The sequence below is a fragment of the Schistocerca serialis genome, chromosome 8 (genome assembly GCF_023864345.2).
Source record: "Schistocerca serialis cubense isolate TAMUIC-IGC-003099 chromosome 8, iqSchSeri2.2, whole genome shotgun sequence".
Taxonomy (NCBI): Eukaryota; Metazoa; Arthropoda; class Insecta; order Orthoptera; family Acrididae; genus Schistocerca; species Schistocerca serialis.
Genome location: NC_064645.1, coordinates 281,669,268 through 281,685,624, shown reverse-complemented (window position 1 = coordinate 281,685,624; position 16,357 = coordinate 281,669,268). Strand labels below are relative to the sequence as shown.

Here is a 16,357-nt window from a genome sequence, read left to right as displayed (position 1 = left end):
TCACTTATTCAGGATAAAATAGAACACATACTGTTTCTGGTATAGAATTCTCATACAAGGCAAATTTTTCTATCACACAGCTACTGAATTATCAGTGAGTTTGGTGCAGATGACTTCACTATAGAGTAATCTTAACTGACTGTTGTAACATAATCAAGACCAAGACACATTGTGAATACCTGCAGGTATTGAAAAAAACAGTTAATATAAAAACTATGCCAACTAAAATTAACTATTTCATGCTTAAATACTTATAGCCCATGTCTTTAGAAAAAGATTGACTTTTTAACACAAAATTTTGTAAATTCAGTTATATTAAATTTTGCTAAATAAGTACCAGCAATTGTATCTGACAATATGTAATACATACAGAATATGTCAAGTTGTTATTTATGCCTAATTTGATGTAAATTTACAATTCAGTTGTTTGTACTTACCTTCATGATTACAATGACGCTGTTGGTTTTACTAGAAGCCCGAGTGATTAAAAGTTAAGAGTAACTGAAATTATGACAACGCTGTATTGTTCGAAAAAATTTTGAGCTAATGGCCAGCACAGGAGCTATTGTCAGCATTCATTTAACAGCTCACATTCCCAGCTATCCAAAAACATATTTTAAAATATCTGAAACTAATTAACTTATGAAATAACTGACATTAAAAGTTGGAACCCTCAAAATTTCGAATGCCTATTTTGCTTTAATGCCTACAAGATTCTAAATTTTGACAATATATTTTTAATTGCTATATTTTTCCTGAAAAAAGACAACACCTCTCACTAATTAATTAGGCCAAAAATTAAGATGCTGACTGATTAAGGATTTATTTAAAGATAGATGACATATTCATTAGTAGGGGATTTCAGACTACAGATGCATAATATAGTTCAATATACCTTTATGATTTACTAACCTTCAAAATTTTTCATAAAGTAGACAATAATAAATCTTACGATCCCTGTGAAAAATTAAAATCTAGAAACCTAACCTTGCTGATTTTCAAAGCGTTTTCAGAAAAATCATCATATTTTTACACCTTTCTTTAAATAGTGTCCTCTCCCACAAAACAGTCAGTCCATGATAGGCAAGCACCAGAATAACATTATCATGTCAGTTTGAGTGGGATTCTGCGGTTAGGAAGCAAACGCTAAACATCTATGCAGCTTACAGCCTGCAGCTGACAAGCAATCAAATAACTTCTCTAAATCAGGTTATATTGGTGTACTGAAATAGCAACATCAATGTATCAAAAAGTTATACGACCAGTTACCATCTGAATAACATAAATATGTTGGTTGCAGTGAATTTCCCAGGCTAATTATCCAAAACCTAACACATAACTTGAAAAAAAATGAGCTTTGGCATCGTTTGTGTGACATCCATGTATTGTATCAGGAATCGCAAAGTGTCAATGTTTCATTACTAACATTAACTGACAGTGTTATTAACTTTGGTGACAGTACAGCAAGTTATTTCATGTGCACTGTTAACTGCATATTTCTCTTACTGTATATTATGTGACTGAAGTTCAACAAATACTGTGACTCTGATTAATGGTTGAATTAGTTCTCCTAAGGATATGTTTTACAAAGGAACAGATGTGTGTCTCTTTACCTGTTTAAAGTGTGATCTGTAACACTGGAACTGGCCATCAACAAAGTACAGTGCAAATAAAGTGGGTGGAACTACTATTAAAATTCACCTATTGCATGATCTGCATCATTTGGCACTATCCTACATAGAATCATTTCCAGCATATCATTTCAGTACATCAAGACACAAGACTTAGGGACACATGGAACAAAGTGCATCAATAGCAAAGGTGGATATCGCAAATTCATTTTGTGAGGAAACAAGAAGCAGTCATATAGTATGACTTGTTAGTGCAAATTGTGTCACTACAATGCATAGAGAGCTTCAATATACAAACATTTAAAAGTTCAGATACCTTGCTTCATTTGAAAACTTGAAATTTACCAAATATTCACTATTTTTCATCAGTTCATTTTCTACGTACTAGTCCAGCTACTGGACATTACCTTGCCTCTAAAGAAGGCAATGAAGCCAACGTCAAGAAAATCAGCTGACTAAAATCTTTATAACTTAGTATGTGGAGTTACCCTTTAACGCAACTCACTTCAAAATAATGACAAACATCTAGTCTGAGGACAGCATCCAGTCTGAGGACAGTTCATTGAATATGCAGCTCTAAAGAGGTACATTAAACAGTGACACTGATATGCAGAAATTTGTTTACTACTCTATTTTCACTCAGTTACCTCAAATGGCATCACAGAAAAGGCTAGACAGCATGATCTGACATGTCAGTCTGCAGATTTTAAGGAGGTCATTATTCAAGTGCCTTGGAATTCTACCATTTAGACCCCTACACGTATATCCACTAACACGGTTATTGGTTACCGTAATTTAAAAGAGATGGCAACATTCATTCTGCAAAGACTAGAGAGGAAACTATGTACACTTCAATAGTACTTCCTCATCTTTGTACGGAAAGGTATGGTCTATTCTGCAAGTTCTATCCTCAGTAAGTTTTCAGACTAACTAAAAAGTATGTGAGATAAACCCCAAAAAGACTTTCTTTCGGTACAAAGCTTTCATTCTGTAGTGATCTGTGCCTCTCACATTGTGGGTTGTGCACACCTCTCAAGACATCTTACCAGCAAACAATAATTGATGTGGAGTCCTCAAACAACTAGTAAAGTTAGCCTGTATTTAACTAAAGGAATTGATAGTTATTTTTACAAGACATAAATTTTCCTGTTTTCACTTATATTATGAGGACATAAAATGACAATGAGTGCATTCTGGTGTAACATCAAGCGCCAGCACATCGGCCTGAATGAAACAGCAGAGAAGGCTGTGGCAACATCAGCCAATAAACGCTGACTAGGATAACACAACGACAGGAGCGGCACCTATACGAAGGGAATATAATCGCCGCTCCAGCTAGCCTCGGCTGCACTAGAAGAGCCACACTAGAAGACGAGTTGTGATATAAACACTATAGCATTGACTTGTGGACTCATTCTTTCGTTGCATGGAAATTGTATATATCAAAGGACACTGATTATTTGCATGTTGCCAATTGCTTGCAACACCTCTTTGTAAAAAGGCAAAGTTAAGTATTGTCAGTTTACTTCACTGTAATAAACTCCATTAATAAGATTTGCTTGAATTGTTGTTTAGCTATCTGAGAAAGCAGCATCCTAGGCACCCGATATTACACGAGTGGTAGGACACCACAGAGTGGACACTGAGTCTATCACGAGGTCGTGCCAAAATTCAGCCACTTTTGGAACAGAGGTAGAAGCTCTGTGAACCACAGTGTTCCAGCATGGAAAAGTACCAAACTCTCTGAAGTCCATCCATAATGCCAACAATATAAAAAAGAAAGAAGCACCTTACTTTATTACCTACAGTCAGTACAAGGTTGGTCTTGATGGAAGCCAGACAGTTGTTGCATCACATCAATATGTGCGACGAACACTTAAGGACAAAATAGGTCCAATAGTTAACTGATTTCGAAGTATTTCATTTCAAATCAAGGCCAAATACTAAATGTGGGTGTTGATTACTTGTTTGCTATAACTGAAAATTACAAAAAAAAAAAAACAATTAGATCAAGTTCACAGCCATAAACACTTTGTGGGAGACCACACTTCAAGAAAGTGAATAGCTATGACTATAAACAAAGAGACTGCAACACTGTCAGTCTGTCAAGGTGTTCCTCCTATTGCTTTAGAGTATTTACTGTTCTGTTGTCTTTATTTGTTTACATTAATGTACCTCTTGCTTTCATATGTTCTTATTTTTCATCAGGAGTCTGTTAATTTTGTAGTGGCTTGTTACTTGACCACAGTGTCAGGATTACGTGGTATCACAAAATCTGGGAAAAAACTAAAATAAAAAGTAAATATAAATTTGTACACTACCATGTGATAATTTGAGAGTTGGCCTACAAAAGGGTCTGATCTAAGAATATTAATGTGTGAATTTAAGATATTACATTAAGATATTTACTTATACTATGCACTTTCAAGATTTTAAACATGGCTGCAGCAGCAACTGTTAAAATTCTTCACAATAAAGGATGGCAGCCAAAAACAGTTGCAGGATAGAATTTTTTAATTGAAATTCTTGACCAAGGTTTCGGTACATATAAATATACCTTCATCAGAAGTAAAACTTCTAAAATTACATCATGCACTGGAGAATAATAAAACAATTATGCCAAAAGGCGTCGTCAGTAATTAAAATATCATCTCCATTTGTACAACATGTGTAATGGGCACAGGATCAAAGCGAACAGTTTAACAATGTTACTTCGCCTATGAACTGTTGAGACACGAGAAGTTTTACTTCTGATGAAGGTATATTTATATGTACCGAAACCTTGGTCAAGAATTTCAATAAAAAAATTCTATCCTGCAACTGTTTTTGGCTGCCATCCTTTATTGTGAACTATGCACTTTCTTAATAATGAGTGTTAAGGAAGCACACATCGCAATGCCTAAATGCATGGATAATCCTTGTCAGTTACCTCCCTACAATTTTTTTCAATGTTTTATGAGATAACAAATATAAAGCTTACAAAATTAGAGTAAATGGGTCATGGGCCAGATACATTGGCCTGACGCATATTACTTTTCAGTGGCAGCAATGAGAACCAGGACTGTAAAAACAATAACTACTACACTCACTGCCAACTGGTAAAGGCTCATCAGATATAACTATAACGATTCTATTTCATTTCTCAAGTCATTGTCCCTTTCCTTTTTTGTCAAACAATCATACCTCATTTTTCTTTCCCTTTTGATTGTAATTCATTTTTTTCTCCTTCAATTATTTTCTGCCACTGTCATCTAGGTCCAATACCCACCTCTACATTATAGTAACTGTTCTGAAAGAACTGATACCATGGATGAGCATGCAGCTTCTCTAGAAATAAATGATAATTAATCGAAACCCTCAGCTGCCAACAAGTGGTGTTGATATACCTCAATGTAGACAGCTGAAAATGTGTGCCCCGACCGGGACTTGAACCCGGGATCTCCTGCTTACATGGCAGGTGCTCTATCCATCTGAGCCACCGAGGGCACAGAGGATAGCTTGACTGCAGGGACTTATCCCTTGTACACTTCCCGTGAGACCCACATTCCCAACTGTCCACAACCTACATTCATAATGTTCCTAAAGGATATTTGCCCATTCACTCATTACTCGCGCTAACTAAGGTGATGATTCCTGTAATAATTCATCTGGCTTATTTTTTCACTGACTGATGAATGGTTTTAACTAAGTGACTGTTACAGTGTCATACGGTTACACTTACTGTCATGATCCTGACTACTGTATTTCATACTGCAGTGTATGTTTGTAACAGCTCTTTGCCGTGTTCCTCACCCAAAGTACCATGTAACCTATCCCCATAAAAAAGCCATCCTGAATACGAGAATAGCACTGCACTTGCTTGGTTTATTTGTCTCAATGTGTCATTTATCGTCTTTGCACTATTTTTCATTCTCCCACTTATGTCCTTAGCTTCCAATGAAAGGTCAAATGTTCAGTCTGTTTTGATTTTTAATTTGTTTTTACATGTTGTTATCACAAAAGTATGATTCTCGGAGATTTTGAAGTAAATTTATTTGAAATGCTTCTTTCTAGTTACCTTTATCATGCTATAATCAATAATATCTTTAAATAAAGGCTTTTATTTTACTGTAGTTGCATTGAAATACAAAAGCCCTATTGTCTAATGACCAGGTATATTGATGAATAAATATGTTAAGGATTTTGTTTATATATAAAAATGGTATATCACTCACCAGAAAATGTATTACTGTAATAACGGCTCAAGGTTTGCATTATATCATTGCCTTGTGATGTCCATGGTGCTGTCTTTCGATATGTTTTGATGCGATGCACTAGTTGCGATCCACCATACTGCAATGCCAATGTGTCTCCATGGTCCTCATACAGTTCTTCCAACATACGCACACAGTCCGAATCAAAATCAATACGTGGTGCATCCAAGACACCCAAGGCACACAGCTGTTAAATATAAATTTTGCATGGACTAAACAAACTGTAGTCATGAAAAAGGGAAAGGAAAGAAAAACTGGCATAAAGGTAATGATTTTCAGTAAACATATTTTACGCGTGTTGGCAGATGGTCTAATTTACGTTTTAGTCATGTCTTTAAGTAGTTAAATGCTATCCTCTGTTCTTTCTACCTAGCATGTTTATTACACCCCGCATCTACAATTAGCAGCACTACATATTTCAGTAGTTCTCTGTCCCTGTTCCTGTTATTGTTGTGATGGTGGTGGTGGTGGTGGTGGTGGTGGTGGTGGTGGTGTTCAGCTTGAAGACTGGTTTGATGCAGCTCTCCATGCTACTCTATCCTGTGTGAGCCATTTCATCTCTGAATCTCCTGATGCCAACATCCTCCTGATTAGTCCCACCCAGAGATCCAAATGGGGGAGTATTTCACTTCTGGAATATTTTATCCACGTGTATGCCATCATCATTTAACTATATAGTAGGGCTTCATGCCCATAGCAAAAATTGTGGCTGTAGTTTCCCCTTGCTTTCAGCCGTTCGTAGTACCAGCACAGCAAAGCTGTTTTGGGTGATGATACCAGGCCAGATCAGCCAGTTATCCAGACTGTTCCCTTGCAGCTACTGAAAAGCTACTGTCCCTCTTCAGGAACAACACATTTGTCTGGCCTCACAACAGATACCTCTCCATTTTGGGGGGGGGGGGGGGGGGGGGGCAGGGGAGGGGGGGGGGGAAGGTCTCTGTTCCTAAAACTTCTTTCCACTCAGTGCCTACTTCTGTAGGTCTTCGCATTTTCTGCTAACCAGTTTATTTCCTAAAAGGGTTTCTGGGTGATTTGTCCATCACCTAATCATTTCAACCCCTACCGTACATTATCTAGCCATTTTTATTAACTTTCCACATTTCAATTGCTTCAGATTGATTCCACAGTTCTGCTACTACCCATGTCTGATTTTCATACAACACTTTTTTGTAACTGCTATCATCATTATATGCATATGTTTAACATTAATTGATATATTTGGCAAAAATGAGTGACAATTTTCTCTTAAAACATTATTCTTCCTTCAGACATGCTGTAAAGCTTGTTTATCAGATACTGATTTTCTTTAACTTATATTATCGTGACTTTCTAATTTTGATTTTTAACCAGTCTTTATGCTCCATCCTGGATACTGTTGTTGTTTATGTTGTTACCAGGGCATAGAGCAAGGTTATTAGCAGCTGCAATCACACTCAAATAATTATTTGGCCCTTTGACAGATTACACACAAAATGAAAAAGTAAAATAATGACATCAATAATAAAAACAAAATATTGTAGTGCATAAAAAGATAAAGTGCACAAAAATATCACGACAAAAATAAATGGGAAATGGGTAATTGCTGGTCCACTTCTGTAGCTGAGTGGTTGCCATGCCTGACCGCCATGTGGATGATCCAGGTTAAATCCCCCAGGCTGCCATGGACTTTTTCGCTGGTGGGTGAAAACTGTGCCTCATGTCAGCACAAATTATGTCTGCTGCTTGGGCTCTTAGACCATTGTTGGCTCCTTTTGGTGGCTGGCTGAATTGGTGAAGGCAGCTAGCATCACCCATGTGGCAGAAGCTTAGCTCACTGTTTGTAGCATCTTATCCAGAGTCAATCACAGTCCTCTGGTTTGGAGCAGAGTGGGAGGTCTAAACCAGAGTCTTAGACAATTCTGGATGATATTGGACGTGACTTTCTCAACCTCTGTTACTGGGTGGAGGATTGTAGGGGCCCTTCAAACAGTCAGGCATACATTATACACAGAAGGTAACTACCACGGTACCAGAGTAGGTGTAACGTGCACTGTTGCCCTCTTCCCCCACCCACTCCCACCCCGTTAAGTGCAGGAACATCCAAGGCAAGGGTCCAGAATTAGTATTGCTTATTAAAAGTAATAATGCCCAGATACTTTGAGGAACACAAAGTTGGTTGAAACCAGAAACGATCAGCAATGAAATCCTAAACACAGACTGGAATATACACTGACCAACCAGAACACTATGTCCACCGACCTACTATTGACATAAACCCATCCAGGTGATAGCATCACTTGGTGAGGAATGACTGCTAGTCAGACACACACACAGTGATGTAGAATCAGTGAGCATGCTGTCTGTGTGTAGAAGGTAAGGGGGAAGGCTCATGATCTGTCTGAGTTTGACCAACGACAGATTTTGTTGGCCTGGAGGCTTGACATGAGCATTTCAGAAACTGCACAACTTGCCACGTGTTCGAAGAGTGCTGTGGTGTGTCTTCAATGCATAGTGAAGCCAAGGTGAAACCATGTTGAGACATTGTGGGGTTGGGAGGCCACCCCTCATTACAGATGGTGGATGTCGTCTGGGCTGACAGACTGGCAAAACAGAACAGGCAATGAACTGTGGTGGAACTAACACCAGAATTTACTGCTGAGCAAAATACAAGTGTGTCTGAATATACACTGTACCAAACACTTCTAGCGATGGGCCTTTGCAGCTGATGACCCATGCATGTGCCAATGTTAACAACACAACATCAGTGACTATGATTGAAATGGGCACTTGACCGTCAGCACTGGATGTTGGCGCAGTGGCAAAGCATTGCATGGTCTGATGAATCCCGATACCTTCTTCATCATGCTGAAGGGAAGGCGCGAATCTGCTCTTTGACACCTGTGCTGCAGGATGGGAACAAGGTAGCGGCGGCTTCAGTATGTTCTGGGGAACATTCACATGGGCATCCACAGGTCCAGTGGAACTCGTGGAAGGCACCACAATAGCCAAGCAATATTGAACACTGGTTTTAGACCACGTACATTCCTTCATGGTGATCATTTTTCAATAAGGCCAGGAGGGTGATGGTGTTGTTGTCTTAACCCAATTGAACACATATGGGACATGACAGAATGTGGCATCAGAGCTCATGGTCTCCACTCCCTGATATTTACAGGAATTAGGTGACTTGTGTGTGCAGATGTGGTGACAACTCCCTCAGTGACCTACCGAGGCCTCACTGTTACCATGCCTCAACATGTAGCCACTGTTATCCATGCAAAAGGTGGACAGAGTAGCTATTAGGTAGGTGGTCATAAGTTTCTGACTGATCAGTGTATCTCTCAAGGATGGGGTAGAAGCCAATGGTGGCATCTTATTTATTGCAGTAAAGAATTCTTTAATATCTTGTAAGGTTATTAGGGATTCTGAATGTAAAATAATGTGGGTGAAGTTAAGCATCAAAGATGGGGAAAACATTGTAACAGGATGCTTTTACAGGCCACCAGCATCAGTAGTCGTAGTGGCAGAGCACTTCAGAGAGAACTTGCAGAATACTGTGAATTAGTTCCCCTGTCATGCTACAGTAACAGACTTCCTAGCAACAAACAAATCTGAACTTCTCTAATCAGTTAATGTAGAAGAGGACATCAGCGATCATTAGGCTGTGACAGATTTGATGACTAAAGATTTTACAAGGAATGCTAAGAAATGTATGAAAATATTTTTGCTTAACAAAAGCTACAGGATATTATATGAAGAGTACCTCAGCAGTCAACATCAAATACTCAGTTTTGAGGATGAAGATAGTTAGCATAAATGGATAAAATTCAAAAACATTGTTAAATATACATCAGACAAATATTTTCTGTACAAGATTTTAAACAATGGAAAAGGCCCACTTTGGTTTAATGGTCATGTCAGAACATTTCTAGAGAAGCAAAGAGAGCTTCTATACAGGTTTAAGTGAGGTCAAAAAATCTATCTGACAAACAAAAGCTGTAAGGAATGAAAATGAGCATGAGGAGCACAATAAGAGAAATGTTCAACAAATTTGAAAGTAAAATTTTTCCAACTGATCCGAAAGAAAAGCCTTAGAAACTTTGGTATTATATAAAACAGTAAGTAGACCAAAATCATCTACTCAGTCAGTGTTCAGTGTTCACAGTAACACCAAAATGGAAAATGGCAGGTAGAAGGCAGAAATATTGAATATGGTTTTCCAAAATTGTTTCACTGCAGAAAATCATAATACACTCCCTCCTTTCAATCATCACATGAACACCAAAACGCCACACATATATTAGAAAAAAGATTAGAAAAGGAACTATAATTGTTTAATATTGCAAAGGCTTCTGGATCATATGAAATGACTGTAAGACTCTACAGAGATTATGCATAAGGAATTGCTCCCCTTCTAGTAGTAGTTTACCACAGGTTGCTGGAGCAGTGATGGGCATCTAGGAACTGGAAAATGTGCAAGTCATTCTCATTTTCAAGAAGAGTTGGAGGACAAATACACATAATTATGTGGCTTTATCACTGATGTCAATCCACTGTAGAATTATGGAACCTGGTTTTTGCTCATTTATTATGACATTATTGGAGAATGAAAATCTCTTCAATAAAAGTCAACATGGGTTCAGAAAATAGAGATCTCACAAAACTCAGCTCACTCTATTCATCCCTGAGATTCACAGCACTATAGATAGTGCGACCTCAGGTTGATGCCCTTTTCGTTGGCTTCAGGAAGGCTTTTGATAAAGTACCACACTAACTTCTCTGAATGCGAAAATATTTTGTTGGCACCCACCTACATAGGAAGAAAAGATCATTGTAATAAAGTAAGTTAAATGAGAGTGCACATTGAAAGATTTAAGCAACTGTTTTTCCTGCATGCTGTTTGAGAGTCGAACAGCAGAGAAATAGCTTGAAGCTGGTTCACTGAACCAGCTGCCATGCACTTAAGTGCGAATTGCACATTAGTCATGCAGCTGTAGATGTAGAGGTTAGTAAAAAAAAATATGAGCTTACCAAGTACTGTACCAGATTTCTGAGTGGATACAGGATTCCTCGTAGACAGCACTCAACAAAGTCAACAGATGTAAAAGGTAATTTTGGAAGTATCCTAAGGAAGTTTAATAGGATTATTACTGTTTATGAGACATATAAATGATGTAGTGAATGAGCTCAGAAGCTCCATGAAACTCTTTTGCACATGATGTGGTTGTCTATAAGAAGGTATCAACACCAGCAGACTATGGTGAACTGCAGGAAGAGGTGCAGAGGATTGAAGAATGGTGTAGGAGCTGACAATTGACCCAAAACATAAATAAATCTAACATATTGTGCATAAATAGGTAAATAAGTTCTCTACTGCACAATTACACTATTGGTGGCAAACTGCTGGAAACTGAAACTGCCACATAATACCTAGGAGTAACCATTCGGAGCACCCTAAAGTGGAATAGCTACATGAAACAAATACCAAGAAATCAGGCTCATAGGAAGACTTTTATGGAAATTGAATTCATTAACTAAGGAAGATACTTACAAAACACCTGTCTGACTGATTCTCAAGTATTGCTCATCAATCTGGGACCCTTACCAGGTCTGTTTAATAGACAAGATCCAATTAAAAAGGATGCATTTTGTCACTGGATCATTTAGTTAATACAAGAACACTGTGGAGACGCTCAACAAGCCCCAGCAGCAGACACCACAAGAAAGGCATTGTGCATCACAGACATGTTTATTATTGAAATTTCAAGAGAGTACATTTTGGAAAGAATCGAGCAACATATTACTCCTATGTATGTCATATGAGATGCCCACAGCCAGTAAATCCAGGAAATTAGAATTAATACAGAGGTTTACAGGGGATCATTGTTCACACGCATAATCGGCAATGGGAACAAGAAAAGGGGAAAAAGATAGTGTAGCTCAAGTGCCCTCTGCCACACACTTCAGGTGGCTTGCAGAGTGTAAAAGTAGAGGTAGATATGAGGAGTGAGATGCACCCACACTCATAAGGCCAACTGAGGAGCTGCTTTAGTGAGAAGTAGAATCTCCAAGGTCCGGGAAGCCAGCAACACCTCGGAGAGCAGATTGTGCTGATCCCATATCCCTCCATATTGCATCCAAATGATGCTACAAAGGCAATGGATAACACAGCTGCCCGTTAGCACTGGATCACTCATCATGGACAGAACACAGAGCAGGCATAATGTTGCCTTTACATCCAGCCAATGTAAATGGTCCTTTCAAAAATTTTAGGTAGGAGCTGAGTGGAGTAGAACTTAACAGCAAGATGCTGAACATAAAAGCCTCAGAAATCTCCGTCTACAAATATTGTACATGCCTCCATGGCTTCTGCATCCATCAGTTTGTCACTGTGAACAGCCATGAACCCATCAGCAAATAATTTCCTTCCCTAGTAGTTAGTGTAGTTGAGGCACAATGTTTTTGATGGACTGGACTGACTTCTCTGGTGGATACTCACTTTGGGTGACTTGCAGTGATTTTAGGAATCAGAAAAGATGAGGAGTTTCCTAATTTAATGTGTCTTATACACTCCAGATCTGTCAAAGCTGTATGTGCCTTGTTTGGAAATGAGCTGGATTGTTATCCATCTTATACATCTCAGTGTAAATTGATTTAACTGCAGGACTGGCAACCATGGAACTGATCAATGATAAAATGTACATTTCCTCCTAACATTTAAAAATAAGACTACATAATAGTAGATTGGCAACTCAAATGAAATCTATTCCTCCCATCAGAGCACTTGTCCATTTAGATGGATATGCTTGTCGATGTTTAAATGTTGAAATGGAAAGAAAGTAGTTACTCCTGCTAAGTTTGCCTTTCTGTAACTACAATACCATTTTTTACGTGTTATTTGTAATGGACAACACACCATTCACATTATATTATTATATCTTCATTATTATCTATTATGCTGCAAATTTAAAGATTATCTGCCGTCAATAGGTAAGTAGTGCCACTGCCATTTTTTTGGGTAAATCTATAAGAATATGTAGAGTAGTACTGCAGCACCCACTGGTAGCAACTGAGCTGTTGAATCACTGCAAGATGAGCCAGGCTCACTAAGTGAAACCTGCAAGCACAACAGTAATAAGCAGTTCTTGCAGTGCAGGCATAGGCATTTCTCCATCACCGGGTTTTGGTCATGTTGCCAAGTACGTGCCTGGAAGTGATGCAACGGTGTAACAGATGTGCTGCTAGCTTGTGTAAATAGCTCTCATTTTTGTAGGTCTTTTTATTCACAGTCCAATAGTTCTACCAGGATGTTGGAGCTCTGCAATGCGAGGGGACCACAGGGAGCCGCCAGCATAAGTCATGAGTTTGAGTCTCTGTTGCTGTGCCAGCTTCCTGGACTAAGTCCTCCCTCCAGACTAACTTACACAGGGCAGCAAGACTTCTTGGCTCCCTTCAGCAGCAGCTGGACTCCTGTCCAGGGGGCAGCAGGTCATATCCCGTGTACGGCACCTATCGTCTGCCAGTCATGCACTACAGAGCTGGCTACCACAGCCAGATTGCTGAATGTCTTCATACGCCACTGATAACAAAAGTTTGTGGTGTGACTCATGCAGTGGGGTCACAAGCTACACACTGAGCACATGCATCAGCAAAGCTGAGTGCACATGCATTGCAACCAGATGGCCAGGACACTGGCTGACATCTCGCTGGCCACCCGGCCCTCTTTCCCTGTAGTGGGGGTATTGTCATTACTCCACACCGACATGGCACTAACATTTGAGTAGAAATTAAATATTAATTTTGATAACTGCATCTTTCTGTGCCTCCACTGGCCTGCTACTCCATGTCAACCCTCTGCCACCTGCCATCCTGACATTGCAGCCATCCCTCCACCCCTGGGGTTGGGTATACTTGGTGTCAAAAATGTTGGTGTCATTTTCAGTGGACACCAGATGGTTTGTCATGCATGCAGCATTACCTCTTCACCATGCCTGCAGTATCAACGTAGTGGGGTGAGGGAGAGAACTGTTGGCTATTTTTTGAGTGCATGACAAGAATGGGATCTAGGAGGGAGTATCTCCATAACTTGTGATTTACTTTGTTCAGGCCAGACAAATCAGCTGAGCTGTCTCAACTTCAGGTAACTACAAGGAGCAGTTGTCAGAGCCTGTCAAATGTCCATGGCACAATCTGCTTGGGCATGCTGTGCTGTGTACTGAGCCTATCCGTAACTCATTTTATATTCTACTGTCATGGTCATGTTGTGAGGCAATGCAGGGAGTCTAGATGGTTAATGATAAGGTGTAAAGTGTAATCTGTTGGTCTGTGAATGATTTTCTGTAGACATTGTGTGTGAATGAGAGGTAAAGATGTTGCAATGGCAGAGTCAGAGATGTGGCACATTTTGGAGCCAAAGGCACTGTATTTGTTGACAGACAGGTTAGCACTGGTGGGGGCAGATAACACAGAAGTTGCGGGGCCAAAATGCAATTAAGGATGAACACACAGCATTGCTCCAAGCACCAGATCATGTGATAGATTCAGCTGCTGCTAGCCTAATCATTCTCTCTTCTGGAAGCTCATCTGAGGATGTAGTGTCATTTGTGGAGGATCTGATGACATTAGCAAGTGTGGGTTGTTGGTCAGATAATCAGTTATTATGGGTGGCAAAATTAAGTCTAGTGGGAAAGGTAAAAACATTGGTAAGGTGTACAGAAGCATTGAGAAATGCAGAGACAAGGGCTTCTAAGGTTTACAATGGACTATGATGAGATCAATATGTTTCCAGGTGTACATGAGAGGCATACAATGTTTTCCCCAAATTTAAGGATTTACAGATGTGGGCATACTGGGCACGTTCAGAGGCACTGCAGCCAGTCTCAGAGGGATAGAGGTAATATGTCTCAACAACAGAATTTTGGCAATGGTAAAAGGGGTGGACATGGAGGAAATAAGCAGCCATTAAATGCATAGGCATTCCCTTTAGCCTTAGATGCACCAAGTAGATATGCAGTGACAGAATGTGCAGCAGTAAGAGTTGTACGGAGCAAGGAGTATAAGTTTCTGTTGGCCACATGAGGGGGGGGGGGGGGGGGGGGATGTGTCAGCAGCCAGTAGATACCTAGTGGGTCAGAGGCTATGAAACGACAATGCTATAGGATGTGTGAAGTGAGATAAGTTTTCAACTGGAAGTGGTTCCATTTAAACAGTGTGTAGATGTAGTGGCTCATGTATGTGAGGGCTACAGCATGATCCTGGGGATGTACTTTCTGCATCAACCTGAAACCAAAACTAATCATTGGCAACATGTGGTGGAAATTAATGGCTAAACATTCCAGCTAGAGGAAACTGTTGCCAGTGTATGAGTGTGGGTTTATAAGTCTGGCAAATTTCCATGAAAGAATGGTACATTTTTGTTGCATCTTCATGGTTGGTAAGCTTAATTATTCCAACACTCATATAAAGAACTTCAACAATGTACAGTGCACAGTTTATTGCTATGACTTGTCTGAATTGGTCAGTTTGTCAACTGCAATTGAAAATGAAGGAAACTGAGTTTTGTGTTGTTATTAAACATTTTCATTTGAAGGGCTGGACTGCTGCACAAATAAAAACAGAACTGGATGGACCTCTTGTGGACTCTGCACCAGCACTGAAGACTATTTACTTTTGGATTAATGAATTTAAACATAGTTGGACAAGCACCAAAGATGAGGCTTGCTCTGGCCACCCAACTGTGGTCACCACAAAGGAAACTATTGAAAAATCCACAATATGGTAATGATACACTGCTGAATAAAAATTCATAAGATTGCTGAGACTGTAGGCATCTCAACTGAGTGCATAACAACATCCACAGAGATTGGTTATGAAGAAGCTGCGTGTGACGTGGGTGCCACGATTGCTCACAGTCAACCAAAACCACACCCAGCACAATGTTTCATCACAATGTCTGGTGATGTTTAATCACAGTCTGCAAGACTTTCTGCACCAATTTGTGACTGTTGGTGAAATTTGGATCCATCATTTCACATTAAAATCAAAACAACAATCAAAACAATGGCCACAACAATCGAAACAATGGCTAATGGTTGATGAAAGTGCACCGGAGAAGAGAAAGACTATTTTGTCACCTGGAAAGGTGATCACTTCATTTTATGGGATTCCCAAGAAGTAATCATCACAGATTATTTGAAAATGGCAGAACCATGACTGGGCCCAATTAACACTTTATTGTTGGATCACTTGAAATTTGTGATGGCTGCACAAAACACCAGTGTTCATACATAAAAAAGTGTTATTTCACCAGGATAATGCACCTTCCCACACATCAACTGTAACAATGGTGAAAGTGCATGAACTGGGTTTTGAATTGGTCCCTTGTCCAACCTATTCAGCAGACTTAACCCCAAGTGACTTCTTCCTGTTTCCTAACTTGGAACTTTTGCTTTCTGGGAGGAAACTTTCATCAAAAAAGGAAGTGATACTTGCAGT

General features: G+C 39.4%; 1 protein-coding gene and 1 non-coding gene across 4 annotated transcripts in view; both read right to left on the bottom strand.

Annotated features, from left to right (window-relative positions):
• Positions 1-16,357, bottom strand: part of LOC126416306 (polyphosphoinositide phosphatase) — a 181,799-nt gene that overhangs the window by 50,165 nt on the left and 115,277 nt on the right. For all 3 annotated transcript variants that reach the window (XM_050083966.1, XM_050083967.1, XM_050083968.1), the window contains one exon: positions 5,846-6,071. In XM_050083966.1, coding sequence (XP_049939923.1) covers positions 5,846-6,071 — 226 coding nt within the window. The remainder of the gene's footprint in view (positions 1-5,845; positions 6,072-16,357) is intronic.
• On the bottom strand, positions 5,043-5,117 carry Trnat-ugu (transfer RNA threonine (anticodon UGU)). Its single transcript has one exon. It is a non-coding gene; the product is annotated as a tRNA-Thr (tRNA).